Source organism: Apis laboriosa, unplaced genomic scaffold (genome assembly GCF_014066325.1).
Source record: "Apis laboriosa isolate Shangri-la unplaced genomic scaffold, ASM1406632v1 scaffold9_cov152, whole genome shotgun sequence".
Classification (NCBI taxonomy): Eukaryota; Metazoa; Arthropoda; class Insecta; order Hymenoptera; family Apidae; genus Apis; species Apis laboriosa.
The window spans coordinates 5,800,418-5,827,630 of NW_025224966.1; the positions used below are offsets into that span (position 1 = coordinate 5,800,418).

The window sequence follows — 27,213 nt, forward strand, 5'->3', positions numbered from 1 at the left end:
CTTGTTTAAGTATTTTTGTCGAGATAGATTCGAGGAAGAATATTGATCGTTTATTGATATGTATACTCGAGTATATTAAAATTGGATTATGACTTATAATATAAATTTTGATGTAATGTTAAGTAATGTTTATTCGATACATATGTTAGTTGGATTATATAATAATTATAATAAAATTTTTGTAGAATATAAGAAACGAAATTGTTATGGAAGTTTTGGATGATGTGTTTTATAAATAAGAGAGAGATTTAATAAATGGAATAATTTAAAATCTCTTGTTTAGATATTTTTGTCGAGGTAGATTCCAGGAAGAATATTGATCGTTTATTGATATGTATACTCGAGTATGTTACAATTGGATTATGATTTATAAATTTTGATGTAATGTTAAGTAATGTTTATTCGATACATATGTTACTTCGATATTTTTTTTCGTCGAGGTTCTAGGAAGAATATTGACCATTTATTATTGATTATGATTTATAATATAAATTTTGCTAGAATGTTAAGAGACGAAAGTGTTACGTTATAGAAGTTTTAGATGATGTTAAGATGGAAGTTTTATAAATAGAAGAGATATTTAACGAATGGAATTTTAAAAATGTCTTGTTTTGGTGTTTTTCTTCGTCGAGCTAAGTTCTAGGAAAAATATTGACTGTTTATTGATACGTATACTCAGATATGTTATGATTTATAATATAAATTTTGTTAGAATGTTAAGAGATGAAAGTGTTACGTTATGGAAGTTTTAGATGTGTTTTATAAATAGGAAAGAGATTTAACGAATGGAATTTTAAAATGCCTTACTTCGATATTTTTCTTCGTAGGTTCTAGGAAGAATATTGACCGTTTATTGATGTTACAATTGGATTATGATTTATAATGTAAATTTTTGTAGAATGTTAAGAGATGAAAATGTTACGTTATAAAAGTTATGTTGTTGAATAGTTTTGCTTTGGTATTTTTCGTGATAAAACAGTATTAATACGTGTTTGTGAATATATATATTTGGATCATCGTATTAATTTATTTTATAATATGAATTTTGATAAAATATTAAGAGGAGAAATTTAACAGATATTTGAGGCATTAAAGATTTTGTATTAATAAATTAAATTATATTTTAAAACGAAATCAGATTATTATTATGAAATTGCAAATTTAACGAATAAAAAATTATTATTAGCAAAAAATAATTCTTTTCAGTTAATATGACAATTTTTGATTGTACATATTAAAAACAATAATAGAAAATAATATTTATTGATATTCTTCCATTAATTTAGCAAAGAACTTATTAATTTTTCTTTTACTTTAAAATTTTTGAAAATTTAAACTATCATTAATATTAGACAAAATTTCTAAAAAGAAATGTGTTAAAAGAGAAATTTTTTCTATTAAATTTTTTTATTAAAATTAGACTTATAAAAAAAGTAAAATAAATATCATCTTCTCGAATATTTGAGACAACACTAAAGTGAAATAAAGTATAAAATATTTCACGATGATTTCATTTCCAAATTGATCATTTCATTTGAAACAAGGGCAAAAATTCGCCACAATTTAAACTACTTTCATTAGATTTCGAATCACTTCGTTGTTTCCAACGTTAACATCGTTAACGACGAGAACAGACCCTGTGCGATTAGAAATTCCACACCGATGTTCTATCGAAAGTTTCGTCAGAAGTAGTTTCGAACGCAAGTACATAACGCAAAACTTGACGTATCCCAATCTCGCATGCTACACCATCCTCTATTTCCCAAGATAAAACTGGTTTTTCTGAAAATTTCTCCACTCTCCGGTTGTTGGATCAAGCGCAGTTATTAACAATAGGATCAAATTTAATGCGTATTGAACAACTAAATCCAATATATTATGCTCACAAAGTATTTCTATTACGCAAATTGTTCGAAAACTGCTTTGATGTAATTTTACTTGGTTTACTTCGATTATAAGTTTACAATTTTACTACGTTATTGAAATCAAAAGTTTAACAATTTTGCTTGATTTCAATTATAAGTTTATAATTTTATTATCAAAATGTTATTAAAATCAGAGGTTCAACCTTGACTTCAATTACAAATTTACAATTTAAAATATAGAAATTCAATAATATCGATAATTTTTATATTTAATTTAAAGTTTTATTTTTTTTAAATACTCGCGAGAAATTCGAAATTTTGCAATTAAATACTCGAACGGACTCGCAGTATACTTTATCCCATCACTATCGACGATATATGCGTGCAGGTGTGCCGTCTTCACGGAAATAAAATAACCAATTTATCGCGATATTCCAAATATCACTTAGTTTAATTTTCGGTGTTTATTGTTAACTTTCAGCATGCTTGGATTCTCGAGACCCTCTCGTTTACTCGTTCCCTCTTGCTTCCTTTTTTTATTTTATTTTATTTAAAGTGTTATATTTGTTTTAAATAAGCGAGTCTAATGGAATTCGTGATATCCGCGTTGATTGTTGATAAAAAATTGAACGAAGACGAGAACGAGAAATTGAATTCACGATAGATGGCGTTACTAAAAGTTGAACAAAGGAGAAACGAAATTGATTCTCTGTTTCGATACAAAAAAAATTTCTATGCACTCTTGGTTAAAAAAAAAGAATTAAAAATAAATTTTCACAATTTCGAAATATTAAAATATATTCCCAGACATCCTGAGATCATCCTTAAAAGAGCAAAACTCGATTTCATTCTATTATTAACAGTATCCAACAACGTTTCAACGTTTCCTTCCAACATTAGAAGAATAATTATTTAGCGCGAGTGGTAGCATTGATCGATAGCAAGAAAGGTTAATAGGCATGTTCCATTTACGCAACATTTGTGTGCGAAACGTGAGTCAGATGCGCGATTGCCAAAAATTATCGCTCCGCAACAGTGGAGTGTGGAGCTGTTACTCGTCATCTTGTACGTTGCATAATGAGAAATTCGCTTCTCGCGAAAGATTTGAACGATCGACGCGCACAAACGTTGCTCCATAAATTTCTAGCGAAAGAAAAACGCGAAATGTAAAGAATGGCGCGAGATACCGAATTAAAAATCGAAGAAGGATTAGTATCCCAGGTGAAAAATAATAACAAGAGGATATCAGCGGTGTTGAAATAATGGAGGTTGGAGTGAAAAGTTTATGTGATGATCGAAATAAAAAAAAAAAGAAAAAAAGGAATACTATTGTTCGCGCTATGATGAAACTTTCTTTGATATCGTAAACGCCTTGATCCTCCAAGTGGTTAGTAAAGTTTTCTCCGTGATTTCTTCGTGTCTTCCTTTTTACTCGATATATATTCCGTTTGGGGAAACTTTTTCAATTATTTTCAAATGAAAATAATAAGCGATCGGATGAATCGTGTATTCGACTATATTTTATCCTATTCTTTTCTTCTTTTTTTTTTTTTTTTTAAACCATCTTCGATACCTTTTTATTTTTATTATTATTTAATCGGTTTCCTCGTTTGATCGTCGTTATTTTCATTGGAGGTGATCGAATGATAATCAAGAAAGAAAAAGAAACGTTCGTCCGTAGCATAGAAAATAATAATTTATTCAGCATTCAGCGGAAATATAAACGTGTACAAGTGTACTGCAGGAAAACATTTCTTTCGAAATAAAACATAAAATATCGACTATTTTTATCCTTCGATAGCGAGTGACTCTATTGCGTACAATGAGGCATCGTTGGTGGTGTACACGTGGTAATTTTCGCATAACACGCTCTATCACGTTCTCTTTCTCTACATGTTATATAAAACGGTAATAAGTGTATTTTCTCTTTCTCTTTCTACAAAAAACAGTATTCGGAGGTGGGGGGTTTGACCGGTAAATTCTTCTAAATTTTGATCCACTGATTCTCTGAGTCCTCTAAATAGGAGAGGGGAGGGAACTAGCTCGATCCTCAAGCGTCTTCGTGATTCGCACGCACACACGAGTATATCTATAACTGATGGATTTTCTTTTTTCTTTTTTTTTTTCTTTCTTTTTTTTCTTTTTTTTTTTAATATTTTTTTCTTCTTTTTTTCGCGTGCTTTTGTACAATTTTCCCTGAATATACAATTCGTGTATTCTCGTTTTCCTCTTCCTTTTTTTCTAAAACTTTAAATCTAAAAAAAAAAAGGAAAGAAAAGAAAAGGAAAAAAAAAAGAGTAAGCACACTGGTTCATCATTATGGAGAGAGAATGAAACTTGCAAAAGCGACTCGCTACGCCCGATTCTGGATTTAGATTCGAACGTGATGTTGAGTCAAATGAACGGAACTTAGGTTTGTTTGCATCGATCACTGCTAACTTTCCGGATAAATATTTGTAACCGAATGGAAACGCGATTTAAACTTTAACGCGCAAACTTTGTTCCCATTTTCCATTGTATCTATATAATACGGTTGATTCTATTGTACGCAATTGTTGCACTGTGAATGTAGATAACGGAAATAAAATATAATTTGCATTGTCATTCCGATATTTATAATATTTTTCTCGTTGGAATTTCGAAACTTGAGAGGATATCTAATTGAATTGAAAATATATCGACACGAAATGTGCATATATATATATACGAAAATTAGATATTTATTTAAAATATATGCCGAAAATATCGATGAATATTTTCAGAATATTAAAACGTAAAAATAACGAAATTCCAATTCATTGTTGAATAAGAATATTCAACAATCACGAGATATTAATCCTTTCATTTGACTGAACATTTTTATCGAGCCAACCGTTCGCAACAATCAGAATCTGTAACCATATGCTGCGCGCATATCTGAAACTCGTGACTCGATTAATAGTACACACTATTCAAAGTAAGGAACAATGCTGTTATTACACAATAAAATCAAGTATGCGTGCAAGAATGAACCAACGTATAAAATTATAGAAAATCATAAAAGGTCGTTCGATTATACGATTCTCTGATAAAATTTCAATATTAATCATCGAACGATACGATGACGTGGTGAAAATATTTCGTAAATTAAAACGAACGAGCGAGCAAAGATCAAAAGTGTCCAGAAAAAGAAAAAAAGAAAAAAAAGAAAAAAGAAAAGAAAAGAAAAGAAAAAAAAGAGAGAACAAAAAGAATCGTATCGTATAGAATAAAAATTGAGAATTTCCAATTGATCCGACGCGATGATCGATCAAACAAAGAATTTTTTTTTTTTTTTTTTTTTTTTCTTTTTTTCGAAAAAGCTACTACTACGCCACCGCGTCGAAAGAAATCCATTGGTTTATCCGTGGCTTTATTGCTCGTTCAAGCTGCGTTTCCGATTGCACGGCTAAACGTGTGTAACATGTTCTGTTAAACGAGACGAATCTCGCACGATTCGCACTTTCTCTGCTTCACGCTACCCTACCTATGTAAATTAACGTTTATAAAAGGTCGCATAATACCAACCCGGGTGAATCGCATTGCGTTTTCATAGAATCGTTATCGCGTAATAATAATACTCACATTCATCTTGTACAAGTACATATACATATATATATATGTGTCTATAAATATATGCACGGACACTTCCGGTTGCCTTCTTGCTAAACGCAGATGTCGTGGAATTAATTTCGTTAGATTTATTATTTTGAATCAAAATTTCGATTAATATTTTAATATCTGTATAATTAAAAAAAATAATAATAATAACGATAAATAGTATTAATTTATTATATTCACGTTTTTATAGATGGAGGAAAATTAAATTTCACTTCTTTAAAGTTTTAACATTTGTGTTATTCGTTCCAAAATTAAAACTTGAAATCTCTTTCTTATTTCTTCTTCTTCTTTTTAATTTATTTATTTCGCATCCACGTCTCGTGAGAACGCAAACGGTCATAACCGTGCGCATATATAATAATACTAAGTCTTAAGAAGCATTCCATTTACGTATCCCCATTTTATCAACGTTATTATTCTTCTTCTCGTTATCGTTAATCATCTCCTATATCATATATAAGATAATGCACTCGAACGATAAATTATCATATTACTTACAATAAGTCAACAGAGAAGAGGAGGAAAAAAAAAAAAAAAGAAAAAATAAAACGATTGCGTAATCACACCGCGTTTAAGTCTCATTTGGCCAACGAATTGCACGCTTTCAAAGAAAACTGCTATGCATATCACGATCTACGTGTCGATCTTTCAAAAAAGTACTGTCATTTCGATTTATATATAATCGTGTTACGCTATTGTTCATCAATTATGTCACATGATTTATGTATAATTTCCATTTCCATTAGCATGTGTAAATATTAAAAATATTATATATATTTTCAATATATTTTCAAGAATCTCACGAATTTAAAGCGAGATTTAACGAGTAAAATCATCATTGCTCGTGCTATTCGTAATTGACGAGAAAATTAATATTCCCGTAAGAATGAATCTACTATTATTAAGAATTAGAACTATTATTAAGAAGCTCGAGTGCAAATAAATCAAATTCAAATGATTCGAGGCGACACGCACGATCGAAGTGATAATTAAATAAAATTAATATCCGTTTATTCCCGCGCTATTTCCAACCGGTTCAAATTTCAAACCATTTCGACTATTTCCATCTCATTCGCACAACTCGTCTCGGTTATCTCTCGGGGGATATTAATCGCGGGAGATGTTAATCGCGCAACGATGATTTCATTTCAACGAGGTTTCGGTGTGTACGATACGTGGAAAGTATTTCTGGATCGAATCCACGTGATTCAATCCTGTGTAGATCTCGGCTCGATTCTTCTTTGGCAAACGTGCCAAAAAAAGAGAGTTCGACGACGAAACCTCGACGAACTCCCCCCCTCCCTACTTTAACTCGATCTGCCAACGCGCGTCAAAAACTTTCTGCCGCTTCTCGACACGTTTCGAACTTTACAGAAACCCGGCCATCCACGACACGACCAACCTCGTGAAATTCTGACACGATCGAAAGGTGAATCGATTGTTTACCCTATTTCCATTGTACGCGTTGTTTGGAGAAAAAAATAATAATAATAATAATTTTCACGCGAGTAACGCGAGAATACAAGAGACTATGAAACGTGACTACATCACAATACAATTGAATCTTTCTGTTTCGATAAATCGATATTTGAAACAATTTGTCACGCGCAAGTCTCTGCAAAGCGTATAGAACTCTCTTAACTTACTTAAAAGTAGAATAAATATATTATTACGATTATTCCCTTTAAGAAAGAGTATATTTACGTGCAAATAGGATTAACGAGTGAGTTTATTTTCAAGGAACAGATAAATCAATAACTTGTTGTTTACTCGGAGATTGTGACAGATCCACACAGACTGTAAACACGTTTTTTGAAAGATGAATACAGTATTCTCTCTTTCTATATATATATATATATATATATCTTATTTAATCAAAAATATCTTGAAAAATAAACGTAGGGGATTATATTCTGTCTAACGATAATTGGTCGATGGAGAAACGAGGTCACGGCCACCGAAATGAGAGTACTTTTCCCGACACTGCCTATCACTGCAAAGATCTGCGTGTTAAAATTGATCAGCTTTTTGAACACGTAGAATAATGTATACGTAACACAAACAGCGCAACAAGTTATATTATTATCGCCACTACACTACCACGTAAATTACTTCCACCTTTACGTTATAATTACACAATATACGCAGGATAATGGGGTTATATACGCGCGGCTCCTGCGATACGCTAATGTCGCCAAAAAACAACGCATTTCTCCTAAATGCAAGGAAGGTTTGCGACAATAACAGAGCTAAAAGTTGTCTGCTGTTTCGTTCGTTTTTTAACACTAATTAAAATTGTAAACTCGATCCGAGAAACTAATAATCGTGCTAATAAAGGGTGGCTGCGTGACAAAAGAACAGATTTTTCTTTCTTGCGACAATTTTGTTTCGTATCTTTGTATTTTCGTAATTTTGTTCGCGATTCTTTTTTTGGGGGGAGAAAGGGGAATTAATAATGGTGGAACTCTCTTTAAGTGAAATTTGATTTTTGATAAATACGAAATCTAAAATTGCAAATTGAGAATATTTATATTGAGTGCGAAAGGAAATGCGAGAAACTGTTCTCACTTTTCTTGGAAAAATAGGAAATCTCTATAATTCTATTTTTTTGATAATTAAATTTTGAACTTTTATTTACGTTCTCTAACAATTTTCCAAGATCAATTAATATTTTCGCCATGAGAAAAATGATTGGCTGTCAAAAATCGATTTTATCTTCCTTTTTTTTTCTTTCTCTGGAAAAACTTTCCATCGAATTCCGTGGAAAAAAAAAGTTTCAGGAAGAAGAATTTCCGCCACGGAATCGCTACGTTGCGCAAGAAATAGCGATCGCAAGGCGGAGCCACAAATCGTTTCGTTGCTTTTTGTTTCCACGGCCTCTCGTCGAGGGTGTCGTAAATCTAGCGAAGCCCCCCATTATCCGAAAACATAGTAAAATAAGTTGGACAAAATGATGCAAGAAAATTACGAGGAAGGAACGTCGCGGGAGCTTATACGCGGGAGCTCGACCGAATAAATCCGGGGGGAAACACGTTTCTGTCCACGGGTTAATCCTCTTCACAGAAAGAATCTGTCCAACTGATAAACCCCGATTCCTTCCAGGATCAACGAGACGTCTCCCATCTACAGATCTTTTCGTCCAAATTCTTATTAAATTGATTGATGAACGATTCATACGAATCTGCTTTCGTGTTTCGAGTTCTATTATTATTTTTTTTTTCTAAAAATTTACAGTGTAATAACATGCAATGATTGTTTCGTCAAGTCGTGAACGTATAATCGATATTCTGATTCGATAATCCGATTTTATTTTATTAATGATTTGTTTCCTTTTTTTTAATTTCTGTAAATGTAATATTATACGTGGAAAAATTATTGTAATTCATTCAGTGTAACGTTCACTTCACGAAATTTCAAGGAATACGTAATACGAAGCAAAATCGTTCCTTCCAAAGCGCGTGTAAAAAGAACATTTCCGCGCGAAAATGAAATTCTGCGCGATTCTATTTTTCACGGGACGGTGAAAAATCTGTTCTTCGGTCAAGGCTCGGAAAATTAACGTATGGAAAAGACTTAATTTAGCTATGACGCTACGAAAAAACGTCGTGATTAAATCTCGAGAATCCGAGATTCGAAGGAACGGCGGCGACGACGACGACGACGACTTTTAGAAACTACGATTTATAACTATACAGTACAGTAAAATACGAGGCGTGGGGTTTCTGGTTTTGAAACGAAGCGATTAATACCTGAACATTCCTCACATTTCGCTGCGGCTTGTATCTGCGGGGAAAAAAATTAAGCAAATCGTTATTTCATAATATCTCGTCGAAAGGAGATGTAATATTTTGCGACGAATTTAATCCGCGTACTCGAAGTAACCAACAACAACTACGATTAAAAATAAATTACTTCTTGCTTTCTTATTCGTTAAACTATTCATAGATGTAAATATTTCCAAAGTTGAAACGTTATTCAAAGTCATTAAAAAAAAAAAAAAAAGAATCCAAAGTACCTTCTACTCAAAACGATCGAGTTGAATTTAAAAAAGTGAAGAAAAAAGTAAAAAAAATTTACCGTTACGAGAATATATAAAGATGAAAGAACCTTTCTACATCCCTTTAACGAATCTTTTATTTCCAATTGTTCACTAACCTGAGCAGCGGCAATATCTCTGTCCTCGAAAGAGCGCGAGTCAGCGTCGGCCAATTCCTCTTCCGACTGTCCATCTTGGAAATCCACTTTGTCGACGAGAGCAGCTCCTCTCTGCCTCGGTCTGTCGGGAATCTTCCTCCTTTCCACCGGCTTCTTGCCATCGGGGCTCCCCCCGGGGCCATTATCTTCCAGACTCTTGGCACCGATCACAGTGAAACCACCTTGAAATTTCACCGATTTCTTCCGTTTCGTTTTACCGGCACGCGTACACGACGACACGCGTACCATCTCTTCCCTCTTCGCCTCCGCGTGATCATCCTCGATGAGGAGGTCATCCCCTCCGACAACACGGCCTTCGCCCGTCGCCCGACTCGACTCCCCGCGCTTTCCGACCTTCTCAGTTATCCCCCCAGTATTTTCGTCCATCCCGCTTTCCTTTCTCGTCGAATTGGCCGACGACGATCTCTCGCACCTCTGGTTGCCCGTCGGTGAATCGTTCCTCCTCTTCTTCTTCTTGTTCAACGTGTCTGCCCTCGCCTCCAAACCCCTACGGATGCTGTATACGGACCGATGGCCCAACATCCCCTCCCTATCTAATCTATCGTTAGCTTTAGAATCTTTGTCGGTCGTGGTCACCTCGTGTCGAATCTCGTAGTACTTGACGAATTTCCTAACTCTACCCGGGGTTATCGTTACAACGTCACGGGATTGGTCGTCGCTTAGAACTACGGGTGTCGTTATTACGGCCCTGTTATTGTCATTATTATTACAATGGGGTCGAGAATTCCTTCTAGCTATGGCACTCTTCTTCTCGCCGCTGATCGCGTTTAACTGTCGCGCGATCGCGCCACGATTATAATAAGACTCGTCCCTCGCGTCAGTCTTTTCACTGCAGCCACCCGTCTGCGCTTCCTCCTCCAACCCTCCTCCTCCTCCTCCTCCTCCGTTTTCCTCACGCGTCCTCCCTTCAACATCGCCGTCGCTTTTCCTTCCCGTCCATTCTTCTTCCCTCGTCCTCCTATTCAATTCCGACTTGTACCTCTCGATCCTTTCTTCGTCCCACGTTCCTTCGCCGCCAAGATCTTTGCTAATTTCTCCAGCTTCGATCGGTTCCACGCCAGTTTCCACGGACGAGCTCGCGTCGTTTCGGGACACTTGGTTCTTTGGAATCGTTCCTCTGGCAGGGCAGGCTCGATATCGTTCCTGCTTCGTCGAGAGACAACGAGAATCCATCCTATCCGGTTCAACGGATGATTCGAGAAAGTTGACGTCATCTTGAGATTGTTTCTTCTCTAGTTCGTCGTCACGCTTCCGATTGTTCGGAATTTTCCTCGTCGATTCCGAATCTATATCCTCGTCGCTCGTTCTCCGAACTACGGGCGAATTACAATCGTTCCTAGATTCTCTCTCCTCGCCGTTCGTTCGTCGACGTTCGTCCACCCGCGATCCACTTTCATCCGCGCTTCCCTTCTTCTCGACGCGACTCACCGGTTTCAATTTTATGCTGTTAAAATTGGAGAGCAACTCGTTCAATACGTCGCACTTGACGTCGCTGGCGTTTTTCTTCCCCGTTTCGACGACCTTCCTGCTCGACCGTGCCCTCGTCGATAAATCTGTTTCGCCCACCTCTTTCGATTCTTGCAAAATTTTCTGGATCTCCAAATCCATTTTTATCGACTCGTTCAACCGATCCGCCACCTTCCTCCCCCCCTTTTCCTTCGCGGGTGATTTTGGCTGCGCGGCGATGACCCTGCAACTCGTCCACGACTCGTCCGCGTCCTCGGATAACATATTCTCCAGGAAGAAGTTTCGTCTGATATCGACCGGAACACTTTTCTTTTTATCCAAAGACAATTCGTTACGATAATCCTGCGATTTTCCATCGTTTCGTGTAATTGGGTTATCCGTTGCCTTGTCTATGATCGCCTCTCTCCTCTCTTTCTGAGGATTTCCCACGTTCGAAGGGATATCGTTCGACTCGGAGTCGGAATCCTCACTTTCTTCCTGCAAGTCGTTCGACGTGAAATAGTAATGATTCATCATGCTTCGAAGAGACTCGTTCACGAAAATCTTTCTCTTGTATTCCAGCGTTGATCGATCGGGCGGGTCGATAATTTTTACGCACCCGTCAACATTCGTATCTTCCTCGATCGACGACGACGCCTCTTCGCTGATCTCGCTCTCCCTTACATTCGATAATAAATTATTTTTTGAAACGTTATTCCCTGCCTCGTTCGTCGCTCGATCCAAGACTTTCGTCTTATTTATTGTCAATGATTTATCTTCAATAGCAGCAGCAAACGAATCCTCTTTCTCAACCGCCGATCCCTTTCCGACAAAATTTATTTCGTTTCTGATCAATTCGCTTTTCGAATCGGTATTATCTTCCGTTCCAGTAGCGGCAGTTTTCAAAATAATATCCGTCCTCGTAATATTCGTCAAATTATGCTCATTTATTAAATATTCTTTATTGTCTTCCACATTGTTGTTCGAAGCAAAACCACCCTTCTCAGCCGGCTCCTCGGACGAGCGCTCCGTTTTCAACCCCTCCTCTTCTCCAATCTTCGTGATTTTCAACTTTTCCTCGGGCCACGAGCAAACCTGACTCCTCGAGTCGAATTTTGTCGCGTTAAAACTATCCCTCCCCTCGAAAAATCCGTTCCCAAACTCCCCTCCCTCGTCAACCTCCGTGATTTTCAACTTTTCCTTAGGCCACGAGCAAACCTGACTCCTCGAGTCGAATTTTGCCGCGTCAAAACTATCCCTCCCCTCGAAAAATCCGTCCCCAAACTCCCCTCCCTCGTCAACCTCCGTGATTTTCAACTTTTCCTTAGGCCACGAGCAAACCTGATTCCTCGAGTCGAATTTTGCCGCGTCAAAACTATCCCTCCCCTCGAAAAATCCGTCCCCAAACTCCCCTCCCTCGTCAACCTCCGTGATCTTCAACTTTTCCTCGGCCCACGAGGAAACCTGACTCCTCGAGTCGAGTCCCGCCGAATTAGAACTGGAATCCTTCTCGTCCCCCAATGGTGATCCAACCGCCTCGTCGAGGATCTTATTCGCGTCCTCGAGGGACCATTCCCCCGAACTGTTCCTCAGAACGGAGCTAAACGGCACGTCACCGAACTCGTCCTCCTGGAGGCCTCGCTCGAAAACCTCCGTCCAATTCGCATCTTTGTTCGTGATCTCGGTGAATCGGACGGAAGAGGCGCGATTCCAATCGTCCGCCCCCTCGCTCGCCAAGGAATCATCGATACTCGGCAACTCGGTGTCATCGCGTTCGTCCAACCCCCGTTTTGGGGTCGAGGAGTTAGACGACTCGATCACGAATCTCACCTTGGTCAACTTCGCCACCACCTTCGAACCATCCCCCTCCTTCTCGTCGTCCTTCGCGTCGTAGCACATCGGGGCGGACGATCGGCGGATGTTCACCCTGTTGCTTCTGTCCATGTAATCCTCGAAGATGAAGCCGCTCGGCTCGTCCATATTTTCCATTATCCGATCCTCGAGGGTGGCCGCCCACCTGTCCAAACATTTCTCGAACGGAAGATTGGTGGTGGTGACGCGGAACGAGAGCTCGCTTCCCTCGTCGTCCAACGATTTCTCGAAGAATTCGTGGAAGGAATCGCGGCGAGGGAAAGCGTCGCGACGAGGATCGTCCAGGATGGACGTGGAAAACTCGAGCGAATCTTTCCCGTCGAGCTCTGCCTCCGTGTCTTGCCGCAACGTGTCGGCCATCACGTTCTGAAAGTCGTGCAAAGTGAAGAGCAACGGAGGATACTTGTTGGTCTCTTTCCTCGAGAACGCGAACGGTGCTTGTTGTTGTTGTCGCGGCAAACTCGTGGCACAGCCTGGACCAGGCCTCCCCTCGTCTCTCCCCTCCTCTTCGTCGCCTCGTCCTTGCCTCGCCGCCCCCTCGAGGAGGACATGGTTGGATATCCTCGAGGAATCGGCTTCCTCGAACTGTATGGACGACGGTTGGGAAGTTTCACAGGTCTCGACGGAGCTCAGGCTACTTAACGTTCCTTCCGCCTCTCTCTCCCTCGCCCCCCTCTTCCTCCCTTCCCCTCCTCGATCCTTCGATTTCGGAGATTCGATCCTTCGTGGGGGCGGCGGCGGAGGCGCCAACCGTTTCCTCTCCGCCTTCTTCCTAACGCTCGACGACGGTGACGCCCTCTCCAACGATTTGCCGATCGTTGCCGGGGGCCTCGCTTTCCGCTTCTTCCGCCTAGGTGGGATCGGCGGCGCCCCGTTGCCAGACTCCGCGCCTGAAACAACCATTGATCGAACGTTGGTGTGCATGGTGTTCAAATGTCGATCGACTCTCCTCGCCTCCGCGAGAAAAAACTGTCCACTCAATGTCGCGCACCGCCCTGCGTTGATCGTTCACTTGGTGTCGTTCACTAGGTGCACGTATACGTTCTCGCGTTTGAAAACGCGAATCTATGGGGACGATTTCCACGCGTCGCGTGGAATCAACGGATCGAGCATTGTTTGTTTCTCGGAGGATGTTTGAGGGAGAAAATTTGGAACACTCGCGGGTAGCGTGAGGTAAGACCGCCCGAGGGATACTAAGGGCGATTCCGTACAAATGACAGACAGATCCTCTGCCCCTCTCCCCCCTCCGCCAAGTCAATAACAGTGATTCACTGATGCCGCCAAGTTTAAGTTTCGCATTGAATGAAAGAAGACCCTGATGAGACGACACGGGGCGAAATTCTAAAATCGATCTCCCTTCCAGATGTGACGCGACGGAATGACTCGTCGCAACGCATTTTGTCGCGATATTACATTTTTATATTTTTAACCTTTTGAGATTTTTATATCGTCTCGATAGAAATTTAAATTTAAACTTTAGATATTTTAGTTTTTTTATACGAAAAAAAACGTCCAGTGAAAGATTCTAATAGTAATTATATTTTGAATTTTTATTCTTATTTTGTTATTGTAAAAATGTTCATTGAGAAACGCGAAAATAAAATTTTAATCGATATTTTTTTTTTTTTTATGTATCAGTCTTTTGATATTAATTCGATTGACCGTGTTAAACGAAATAAGAAAGGAAAAATTGAAATTTATGGATACTTCGGTCGTTCCAAGACCAGAGTTTAATCTTCTCTCGATGACCAAGGGACAAGAGATTTACGTGATAATTTGTATTAAACGCGCAAATAGGAAGGGCAGGAAATGGTGCCGGTTCGAACTCTGAGCAAGGCTTCGTCCGTTAAACGGATAAAAACAATTCGATTAGGTTACGTACTCGATGCAGCCACGTTCGACGTAATGGACATAATGGCCTTAATGGTATTTTCTGTAAGATTTTGCGCGTTCAAGCAACACTTGATCGAGGGAACAAAATTTAAAGGCAAAAGGTCGCTCGAGAAAATTACCAATTTCTTTTAAATATTTAAAAAACAAGTATATTATTTTACACGAAAAAAAAAAGTATCATCGAAGTATGTTCGAATCTAAATTATTATTTGTAAACAAACTTACGTAAAAAGAAAAAAATAAATTACAGATATAATTCATTAATAAAATATTTTAATCTTCGACAAGTATCATTGACTTGAAAATTACGACAACGAGAAATAAGAATTTAAGATATAACGATAAAAAATTAGAATTTCAATGATGAAAAATATGATGGAAATGGGTACTAACTTGATTATCAACTTGATTAAATAAAAACTTGACGACTTGTCCTGCTGACGTCAAAGTCCTCTATACTGAGCAGCATACTGGCAGACTTAAGCGCACCATTATCGAGATCGGCCATGTATAGGCTGTTTGCATTGTGATTACCCATTGCACTCGATGCGGCACTGCTATACGCGCTCGAGGTGTTTTGCACCGATGCGACGTCGGTGGTCCTTTGAACGAGCCATTTGTTTGTCATGCTCGATGTATCCGCTTCCGAGGACACGTCGAATCTGATGTCACTGAGACCAATGAAAGCGCACTTTTAAAGTTTGCAGAGAAAATCAATGAGCATCCTGTTAAACTCGTTATTCTCTTTTTCTCCATGTTTGTACATTTAATTATCGTTTCATATTCGTTTTCGATCTTGTATTCTATTTTAAATAATAGTATATTTATTCTTTATCGTGTGATGTTCTCATAAAATTTCAGAATATTTAGAAAATTTCAAATTTCTCTATCGCACAGAGTGTATTCCTTTCGTAATAATAGTTCTAAAACTATTGCATTACTATTAGAATTTTCCTCTAATCTTTGTTAAAATCATCATACATAGGGATGGAAATGGAATATCGACGTGTCTAATTTTCGTTGAAATTTAATAATTAAAGTGAATTTAATAATTAAAGTGAAGCATAAACAAAAATTCACTATATAAAATTTCACAAGATAAATTATAGAATCGTTGTATAAAGTGTTTATTGGTATAAATAAATAAATTCATTTCTGTTCCAAAAATAATTAGCTTAATATTGCAATGCATAAAAAAAAAAATAACAAAGAATTAAAAAAGTAATAAATAAAGAAAAAAAAGAAAGAGAAATTTTCTTTCGACACTCACTTCAAATAATTATTTTCCGCGGGTTGCTCGTGATTCTGCCTGGAGGTCGCGTTTTTCCGGGAAGTTGGCTGGGAGAGGACCAGCTCGATCGTATCGGACGAGCTCTGCAGCATCTTCAGAGCGTCCTCGTACCGCAAATGTAATAAATTCTGTCCATTTATCGCCACGATACGATCGCCTGCGGCCAATAAATTTCGTCGAATTAATGCAACGAATCGTGATGAAAAACGGGACCTACCTTTGTTCACGTTTCCGGCCATATCGGCCGATCCTCCAACGGAGACCGCTTGCACGTACACGCCACCGTCGTTACCCTCCGTCACTTGCAACCCTATGCTGCCACCGTGGCCTCTCTCCAGCTTGATCGTCTGCAGGATTCGCTCTTCGGCGAACGACAATTCCTCGAGGCGAGCCGCCAAGGATGCGGACATCGACTCGTCCTCCGGAACGCGGAATGTCTCGTCGTCCGTGCGGATATCGGCGTCTGTTGGATAATACGATTAAATTTTCGATGAAGTTAACGTAGTTACGTAGTTTCTAATTTTAAAATTACATAAATCCAATATCCAATCCAATTATCGAACGAAACGATGCAGTAGAATTACATACCAACGATCGAAAATTTTGAATAAGGAAAAGTGTTACTAACTGAGCACGTATGCTTCCGGTAGGGGAGATTCCGCGGATCGCGCCGATAACGATTGAATCGAGGATTCGGTGTCTGATTTTAACGATAGCGACTCGATGTCGTCGGTAAGAGCGGTGTCCTTCTGCACGAGGCTGCTGTAGATAGCCCGCGTTCCCATTTTTACCCCTAGACGACGTGGCAGACTCGGTGTTCGGTAACCACCCGATTGCCTGGATGTTCCGTAATTCGGTAAACTCGAGGTCTTCATCTACGACGAGAAAGAGAAAATTTCTCAAACATCTTTCTTTCGACATTCTTTCTTTTGCATCTTTGTGATAGAAAAAATGATATAGAGAGAGTTTTCAGAAAAAAAATCGAGTGAATATAAAAAAGTTTCTCCACACCTTGTGCAACGACTTCTTCACATCGGACACGTCCCACACCTCGTCCGGGACAGGAAATTCATTTTTCCTCGAGATTCCAACTTTGTTGATCGCCGCATACAACTCCTCGGGATTGTTGTCCGGCTTCTCCAACTGATCCACGTCGTCCGACGAGACGATCTTAGGAAGCGAGTAACCGCACTCGGTCTCGGTCTCCAATTCCATCCTGGGACGATTGTAGATCTTCCCCTCGTTTTTCAATCCCTTCCCGTCGATGGACAGGGGTTCGTTGGGACTCGTTAAACTTCTCTCCGATTCGTCTTCCGTGTCGCGAGACTCCCCTTCCGGCTCCAATCGAACGTTCACTTGGGCGTAAAGCGCGTCCTCCTCCGAGGAGTAGAAGCCTGGCTCGCGGATAACATCCTTCGCCTTTGGAACTGAGATTATCCCCGCGTCCTTTTGGGGATTCTCGTTCTCTTTGTTCTGATATTCTTCCAGCTGCGTCGAATAATTAGGCCTCGATTGCGTGTTCTTCACCGTGTTCGCTATAGCTATCTTCGTCTTACTGTCGTAAGACTTCGATTTCGATGGCGAGGACTTTGCTTCCACCGTCATAGGGACACCGAATTCTGGAAAATTTTATTATTTTATATTTTTATTTAGAGTATCGGTGTTAACATTTGATATCTATAATTTAACGGAGAAACAAGTATCGCGTATGAAAATTAAGACGTACCTTTCGCGAGTCCCTGTAACGACGTGAGCTCGGAGCGCAGCCTTAAGAAGAACTGATGGTGCAGAGAAGTGAGCTTGAAAGCGAAGTAACTTCTGCAAAACAAAAATACTTTGAAACTCGATGCTTATTTCTATATACCTGGATTGAATCCACTTTTAAATTCCATTCGAATGCGCAAACTTGAATCGCAACTTTCTTCCGTTCGTGCTTAACTTTTCAACCGTAGATTCCATCTTATTCCGTTTCCGTTTTAATACCACTCTTTCAATCCAATTTACTCGCAATCTTAAATAATCTCAAATAAATAATTCAAACTACACGTGACAAAAATATTTCAACGCTACGATACTCGTACATCCCCATTCAACATTCCCCATTCAAAGCCCCCAACGATTAATTAAAACCCTTACTTTCTATGATCCATTCTGAGCTTGAACTTGCACCGTTTCCCATTCACCTTGCTGTAAACGACCAGGCAGCTTTTACTGTAACTCAACGTCTGAATGTCTTTCCATTGAAACTGCGCCAACTCGACCCTCTCCCTAGGCTCGCCGCCTCTCTCGAACAGTTTCAAACCCTGAGCATGGATGGCCAACCAAACATTGCTCTCGCTCTTCTTCTTCCCACCTTTCCCGCTCTTCCCTCCGTGATTACTGTTGTTATTGTTCACGTTATTATTCATGTTATTGCAAGAATCGACGCGATACTTGGACTTGTGAGCCCCATAGATGTCGTTCGCTGTTGCACTCTTGGTCAACCCGGTCGGTTTCCTCTCGTCGTACGACAATTTGGGAATATTCTCGCAGGACCCGAATCGGGATAACTCGACTCGACCGCGAATCTGATACTCTTGAGACCTGGCCATATCTTGGCCGTAGATATTCTCGCTGGAATCGATCAATCTCTCGCAATTGTCGCGATTATCCGCCGCTTTTCTCCTCTTCTGTTGGGCCATCACCTTCTCCAACTCCTTCGAGTCCACTGTCGCTATGTAATAATGCGACCCGTAATCCGGAAGCGTTTGAGCGTGAGTTATGAACATCTCCTCGGCCTTGTTCGAATCCAGGCCGCGCCTGTCGCGATGGGCTTGATGGAGGCGGGCACGAAGCGCTTCCGGCCCTTCGTTGTTTATCTGAGATTGATGCTGATCTATATTCAGGATCAACGATTCCGGGATGTAGTGCTCTAGGAGGAAATAATCGCCGCAACCGTGTTCCTGAAACGGGGACAAGAGAATATCAGATCTCGTTATGTATCGAAAATGATAAATGATTCGAATTTTTTTTTTCGCGAAGATCGTGTTATTTTTATATTTCTTCCCTTTGCTGTGATTTTTCCGAGGAATTATTTTGTTTCCCTTTTTTTTTTTTTTTTTGATTTTACTACATTTGTAGAAGTGAAAATTATAAAGTGAGTTCTGTATGTAAGATTCGTATTAAGTTTGTTTGAATATAATTAACTAGGTAACTTTAAATATTATAGATTAGGGCTGTATGTATATTTTTTTTGTCGTAAACAGAGTTATTTTTGCAATTATTGAAAATATTAAAACGTTTTATTAGCTAAGGATAATGATGATTCATAAAAGGTAAAATATTTCTAAAAATAAATCGAATATTTTCGTGTCGTATTATTGGTATGATCCTATATAATTACTGTGTAGAACGAAAACAAACATTCAACGACTTTGTAGTGTGTTCAAACATGTTTCCATCTGTAAATATTATAATTAGTTCGCGGTGTGCTAGTGAACAATATGTAGCTTGATGGTATTTAACTCGTATTTAATTTGCGTTACAAATGAAGAAAGTTTTATTTATAGTGAACATTATATTATTCATAACGTTTTTAAAGCGAGATTTCAGGTAAATGATTATTTTTTGATGCAATTAAATGTTAATCATAATTCACGTTGTTTTTGCAAGAACGATTGTATTTTTATATTTTTCAATTTTTCAGATTTTTTTTAACGAAAATTTAAAAAAACTTAAGTTTTAAGAATTGGAGATAATAAAAACTTTTTATTTGAACAATCTAATATTTATGATGTATTCTTGTTTTAGTAATGTGTAAATATTTATGAACAAAAATAATAAGTTGTTAACGTGCTTGAATGATATTTGATCATGTGTAATTATACATCATTTTATTAGAAGGTAAGAAAAAGATATATTATTTCATTTAAAAAAAATATAATTTGCGATATCTCCTTTAAAAATCATAGAAAAAATTACAATTTGATTTTTTGATTATTTCTTATCAAAATATATTAATTTTATATAAAATATCAACGATTATTAAGTCGCATCAAACAATCGACGATCTATAAAGCTTCTTTCTATTTCATTTTTTTATTTTTTGTGTACATATGTATATATTTTTTATCAACAGATGGTTTGACATTTAATTTGATCGATACTTCTAAAATTAATAAATCTCGAATTTACTCACGTTCACGTTGTAATTTCCAAATTCAGCTTGAAGAGCGAGTCCAGTCAGATTAATTAACTCGGAATACGGGCAGACCAGCTGTTGCTCCAATATACACCGTCGTATTTGCAAATATAATAAATGTTTCGATATCCAACTCCTAAACAGATTCATAATTTGCAATTCATCCATCTTTGTATATATAAAAATAATTTATTAATAATAGTTATACGTATGATTATTATTTGTATATAATTCACCATTAATGAAAATAATGATAAATATATTATCATTATTCTTATATATTATAAAAATGATTCGTCTAATTTCATACGTACAATATTTTTAACTAGTATAGGTATCATTATAAATTTCATCAAAATCCACGATACGTTCCCTTATAATAAATAACGTTTCAATTATAAATAAAGTTAGATATACCTTACACCACGTAGAGAAGGTAAAAAGAACCTAAGCCTCAGATATAGCATAAAACTGGTCGGAAGACCCAGAAGTCCTTTGCTCTTGCCACTGCTCAACCATCCTGGGGGAGCGACTTTGTTCAATTTAGTATCGGGAGGTAAAATCGCGAAATCACCAGCCAATAACACCGCCAGTCCAAGAGTAAAGTTTTCGTCGAGGCTTTCAGCTTGCATGATAGCCTGGAACCGATGCATTATGATATAATACACGAGATAAAAGATGTACGATTAAACGTGCAAATCACATCCATTAAATGAATACGGAATAATTTAATTGTACATGTCTCTTGTAAAAAATATTCTAAAACGAATCATGCGTGTTTATTATTTCTAAATGGAATATATTTAAAATTTTAATAATATTAAACGATAAATTTTATTAGATTTGTATTTAGATTGGAAATGTGTAAGATTATATTTCAACTTTAATAGAAATTTGCTGTATATTTTTGTAGAAAAAAATTTGTCAAGATTATATTGGAGAGAACGGATCGATTGTTCTTTCTATGGGGGTACAGATTTTTGTATCGATTAAGATGCTTGTTTCAGTTTATGGGCACGTTAATGGGCACGGTATTGCATAACTCATGGTTTGTGGATTTGTCATATATAACGATTAACCTTGGCAGAATGCCAGAGTTTCTCATGAGTTCACGCCGGAATTTGTGGTCTCATGAATAACCACCCACGCCTGGGTCTTCGTACTGTGACATTCGACATGTACTCGACGATTCACAAAACGATGATTCAAATTCTATTTATAAGTATATTTTTAACGGAGAATGGTCCGGAGTCGAAAAATACATTGCAATCAAAATTAGTAAAAAATAACAATGACGCGGTATATGTGATTCGAAGTAATAATAGGAAGCAAATTGAATCTCTTATCATCAAGGAACACTCTCGCCAGTTCATACTTTCCATTGAACTTCAACTCTTTCCATCACTTTTCATCATCGAAATACAGATCAACGATATGATTCAATTTATGGATTTTATTAAATTTTTTTATAAATAAAAATCGTGACTAGTTCAAAATCAATTTCACTAAATAAATATAATTTTTTTTTGGTGAGATTTTTTAAAAAAATTTTTTTAAAAATTACCTGAAACAAATCACCAGCAGTCACTTTTTGAGGATCACAAGTAACTTCCACTCGTTGACCTGTCAGCATTATGACGACAATACGTCCGGAATTACCAGTCTATAGACAAAATAAATATAATAAATACTATGTTTTAATACTATGTTTTAATAAGATATAAACATAAATTTAAAAATTCATGGAAAAAAACATTAGCTATATTTTGATAATATAATATTATATTATTATTATTTAAAACTATAATAGATATTTAATGTTATAGTATTATTTTTTATAAAATTTTTTTAACATTAATAATAATAAACAATTTCTTATTTTTATATTTTATAAATTCTATTTAAATTAGATTTATTATTTTCTTTCGTATATTATATCTATATTATCAAATAATATTTTATTTATTGTTGATAAGTTGATGAATAATCAATCGCCTTGTTAAATTAGATAAATGTAATTAATTATATAATTATTTATGTCAATTGAAAGATTATTAATTACATATGTTTATATTAATATGGCGTTTTTTGACCCTGAATACCACGTGATGAAACTTAGTGAAGAAATTCATCGAAATCCGGTATGGTCTAGTGGCTAGGATACCTGGCTTTCACCCAGGAGGCTCGGGTTCGATTCCCGGTACCGGAAAATCTTTTTTCTTTTCCTATATTAGTTTTTAATAAAACATTTTTAATTCTTTTAACATTCATTGAGAAATTTAATTGAACAATTTTAAAAAAAATTTAAAAAAAAAATCTTAATTTTATATATCGGAATGATTAATATTTAAAAAACTTAAACTTTTTAGGGAACAAGAAAGAAGCGTTCCCATGTTTTCAAAGATATCATAAAAATTTTCGTTTCAGTCAATATTGAAGAAAAGTCTGAAACAAAATCTTTGTTATCATGTTGTGTCGAGTATAAATCTATTTTTTAAAACATAATAACAAATTTAAAAAAAAATATATGTAATAAATATAAATATATAAATATATATAATAAATATATAAATAACTCATTGTGCAAAATAAACATCTCACAAATTCATATTTCACAAAATAGAAAAAAAGTACATTCAATAGTAAAACAAATGTTCAATCAAAACTAGTGATTTTGAATAATTGTTTCTTTTTTTGTAATAATATGTAATTCATAAATTAAATTTTTACATTTACATAACAAGAATTTCAGAAATTTTAGAATTCGGAATTGGCAGATATGGATTAAGATTTATTAGAAAATCTGTATTTTTATAAAATTTTTTTTATAAATCAAATGGACAAATAATGATAGCAATAATAAAATGAATTTCTTGAATTCAATTTTTTGAAATTCAATTTTTTCAAATTTCTTGAATTGAATTTTTTTGAAAAGGAAAGAATTTGGATCAAACTCACGAAAAATTTTATAAATGATTCTATGACACAGCATAGAGAAAATTCAAAAAATAAAAGAGACGATCCTAATACATCGAGAATGTATAAAATATAGAAGTTAAATATATCGAAAATACTTATTAGCCACAAATAAATAATGTCGAATTACTTGTACTAAGTAATGTCGAATTAAATAAGTAATGTCTACTTCCAAATGCACCGAGAAGTTAATATATATTTATAAATGATGAAATTGAAATATATAAATAATGAAATGAATGAAAATTTATAAAAGACGATATTGAAATATCTATATATTTAATCAATGATGTACAGGAAATCTAAAATAATTATTAATAAATAATTAAATAATTACTTATCTAGTCAAGTTATAGGCAAATACGTCAAGAAGTTAATGTATATTTATAAAATGGAATTGGAATAAATTATATTAGCCAAGTAAACAATGGGAAATCAAAAATAATTATCAATTATTGAATAATTATATTAATTATCTAATTATAAACACATTCAAATTAATAGAAATTTATAAAAGACGATATTGAAATATCTATATATTTAATCAATGATGTAATATCAGAGAATCTAAAATAATTATTAATAAATAATTAAATAATTACTTATCTAGTCAAGTTATAGGTGCAAATACGTCAAGAAGTTAATGCATATTTATAAAATGGAATTGGAATAAATTATATTAGCCAAGTAAACAATGGGAAATCAAAAATAATTATCAATTATTGAATAATTATATTAATTATCTAATTATAATAAACACATTCAAATCAATAGAAATTTATAAAAAACGATATTGAAATATCTATATATTTAATCAATGATGTACAGGGAATCTAAAATAATTATTAATAAATAATTAAATAATTACTTACCTAGTCAAGTTATAGGCAAATACGTCAAGAAGTTAATGTATATTTATAAAATGGAATTGGAATAAATTATATTAGCCAAGTAAACAATGGGAAATCAAAAATAATTATCAATTATTGAATAATTATATTAATTATCTAATTATAAACACATTCAAATTAATAGAAATTTATAAAAGACGATATTGAAATATCTATATATTTAATCAATGAAGTACAGGGAATCTAAAATAATTATTAATAAATAATTAAATAATTATTTATCTAATCAAGTTATAGGTCCAAATACGTCAAGAAGTTAATGTATATTTATAAAATGGAATTGGAATAAATTATATTAGCCAAGTAAACAATGGGAAATCAAAAATAATTATCAATTATTGAATAATTATATTAATTATTTAATTATAAACACGTTCAAATTAATAGAAATTTATAAAAGACGATATTGAAATATCTATATATTTAATCAATGAAGTATTAATCAAATTAATCAATGAAGGGAATCTAAAATAATTATTGATTATTCAATAATATATTGATTTAATTATATATATTTAGTTATATATTTGGGAAAGTAATGTAAATTTATAAAAAACAGAATTGAAATATCTATGAGTGGACTACAGGGAATCATTAGTCATTGAATAATTATATTAATTTACTTGTCTAATTACAGACATAATTCAAATTAATTAGGAAGAAGGTAATGAAAATTTATAAAAGAGGATATTGAAATATCTGAGTGAATTATGTGGAATCTGAAATAATTATTTATCATTCAATAACTATATTGATTTACTTGTTTAATTACAGGCACGTTCAAATTAATTGGGAAGGTAATGCAAATTTGTAAAAGACAGAATTGAAGTACCTGTGACTATGGGAAATCGAAAATAATTAAATAAATAATACTGAATTGATTTGTGGTTTAGTTTTAGTAAGATGCTTGGGATACATTCGGGATAAAATCAGGAAGTTAATAGAAATTTATAAAAGATAAAATTGAAATATCTATGAATGGAGTCCAGGGAATCGAAAATAATTATTAATCATTAAATAATTATATTGAAGTATTTGTATAGTTATCTATAAATATAGATTCAAATACATCAGGAAATTAATAAATATAAATGGAATACCTAAATATCTGAATAAAATTGAAATATTGATGAGTGGACTCCAAGGAATCGAAAATAATTATTAGTTATTAAAGTGACTTTGAATTACTTGGCAATTTATATAATAAATATGGACTAAATATGCACAAAAATTAATGGAAATCATTATAAAAAAGTTTATTTTTGTGTAATAGCATGCAGTTCGAATATTTCTTTTATAATTATAATATTAATAATATTAATACTAGTCATTTATAATTGGTAGACATGATCTAAATATGCAGAATTAAATAGAAAAATAGAATGAATTTTTATAATTTTTATCTCATTAAGAGATCATTATCTCATCAAATGATAAAATAAAATGACGGAGCATGGAATGAAAGATAAGTTATAAAAATAATAAAAGAAATATAAGAATGAGTTAATTGCAAGCATAAATTGTCATTGCCGGACTTAAAGGAAAATTTATTGCAAATTGCAAATCTATTGAAAACAAGATTGATTTCGATGCAAAAATTCAATTATTTGTAAACTTTCGCGGAAGATCGATCGTAAAAATTGATCGTAAAACCTGATCTAGATCCATTGGATTTTTCAGTGTGAAGTTATTTGAAAACTCTTATGTTTTTCAAAAATCAATGATTAAATAAATATCATAGCACAATTATGTCCTGATCCGATCCATTGAATTTTTTGAAATTTCAAAATTGTCGGCTACAAGATAAATAAATGATGAACCTTGATTTTAAAATTGGATTATAAAATCAAGGAGAAGATTAAATATTTTAATATGAAGAAAAAATTATCAAGCATAAAAATCTCAAGTACAAAATAATGCAGCATCAATATGATTCCATAGTTTCATATAAAATTTTTAAAATTTATTAATTTGGAATTAATTTTGAGAATGAAATAAAGTATTCAAAATTTTGCTACTAAAAAATTTAAATGGCACCATTGGATAGTTATATTTGTAAGAATTTGATTACAATAATATTTTTCAAAAATTTGAATCTTGATAATATAATAATATAGTGCACTCGAAAAAATCTTATGTTACAATTACGAAATGGTGTATAGAAGATAAAAAAAGAATTGCATTAAATAATAAAAAAATATTATTGCGAATTTTATTAAAAAGAATAAAGCGATAACAATGAGACATCAATGATGAAGCAAAAATCGCATCACATATTTTATTATAATTTTAAATATTAAAATTGCAGAGGAGATATATTTTATGATTTCTATTATCAAAGCGGATTTTATTAAAGAAACAGCGATAATAATGGGACATCAATAATACAGCAAAAATCAATTTGAATATAATTTTAAATTTCGAAGTTACAGAAAAATTTCTTTGTGAGTTTCTTGTGTGTAGTATATTTAATGGCATATGAAATAATTATTATTTTAAAGATTTTTAAGATTAATAATGAAATTATTTCAAATGTGGACAATACACAAGAATATTAACATTTGTCAAAAGTGCATAAATTTGTTTTGTGATTATTTTAAATTTTTAAGTACTCATAAGAATATCTTGAGAATGATTTCTTCAAGTCCGGTATGGTCTAGTGGCTAGGATACCTGGCTTTCACCCAGGAGGCTCGGGTTCGATTCCCGGTACCGGAAACTTTATTTTTCATTTTTATTTTTTTTTAATTATAAATTTGTAATGAAAAATATTTTATAATAAATTGTTAACTATTAAAAATATTAAATTATTGTATAAAATGTTATAAAAAAAATTAATTTAAATAAATAAAATTATTAATAATTGATTAGTGATAATTTTTTCACGTATTTAACAAAACTTAAATTTTAAACATTCTGTAAATAA

General features: G+C 34.5%; 2 protein-coding genes and 2 non-coding genes across 9 annotated transcripts in view; 2 read left to right on the top strand and 2 right to left on the bottom strand.

Moving 5' to 3' along the window:
• LOC122719870 overlaps positions 1-13,976 on the bottom strand; it is a 176,542-nt gene extending 162,566 nt beyond the window's left edge. Inside the window, exons 1-2 of the mRNA XM_043946088.1 lie at positions 9,660-13,976; positions 9,254-9,287 (exon numbers count right to left, since the gene is read on the bottom strand). Coding sequence (XP_043802023.1) covers positions 9,254-9,287; positions 9,660-13,961 — 4,336 coding nt within the window. The 5' untranslated portion in view covers positions 13,962-13,976. The remainder of the gene's footprint in view (positions 1-9,253; positions 9,288-9,659) is intronic.
• Positions 13,796-27,213, bottom strand: part of LOC122719871 — a 96,942-nt gene continuing 83,524 nt past the window's right edge. For 5 of the 6 annotated variants that reach the window (XM_043946097.1, XM_043946093.1, XM_043946098.1 and 2 more), the window contains 10 exons: positions 21,966-22,064; positions 20,819-21,039; positions 20,399-20,537; positions 18,358-19,163; positions 17,948-18,039; positions 17,233-17,840; positions 16,850-17,096; positions 16,201-16,684; positions 15,324-15,601; positions 13,796-13,927 (listed from right to left, as the gene is read on the bottom strand). In XM_043946097.1, the coding sequence (XP_043802032.1) occupies positions 15,340-15,601; positions 16,201-16,684; positions 16,850-17,096; positions 17,233-17,840; positions 17,948-18,039; positions 18,358-19,163; positions 20,399-20,537; positions 20,819-21,039; positions 21,966-22,064 (2,958 nt within the window). In that variant the 3' untranslated portion in view covers positions 13,796-13,927; positions 15,324-15,339. The remainder of the gene's footprint in view (positions 13,928-15,323; positions 15,602-16,200; positions 16,685-16,849; positions 17,097-17,232; positions 17,841-17,947; positions 18,040-18,357; positions 19,164-20,398; positions 20,538-20,818; positions 21,040-21,965; positions 22,065-27,213) is intronic. The other variant, XM_043946096.1, reaches the window with a different exon arrangement.
• On the top strand, positions 22,539-22,610 carry Trnae-uuc. The gene has a single exon. It is a non-coding gene; the product is annotated as a tRNA-Glu (tRNA).
• Trnae-uuc lies at positions 26,934-27,005 on the top strand. The gene has a single exon. It is a non-coding gene; the product is annotated as a tRNA-Glu (tRNA).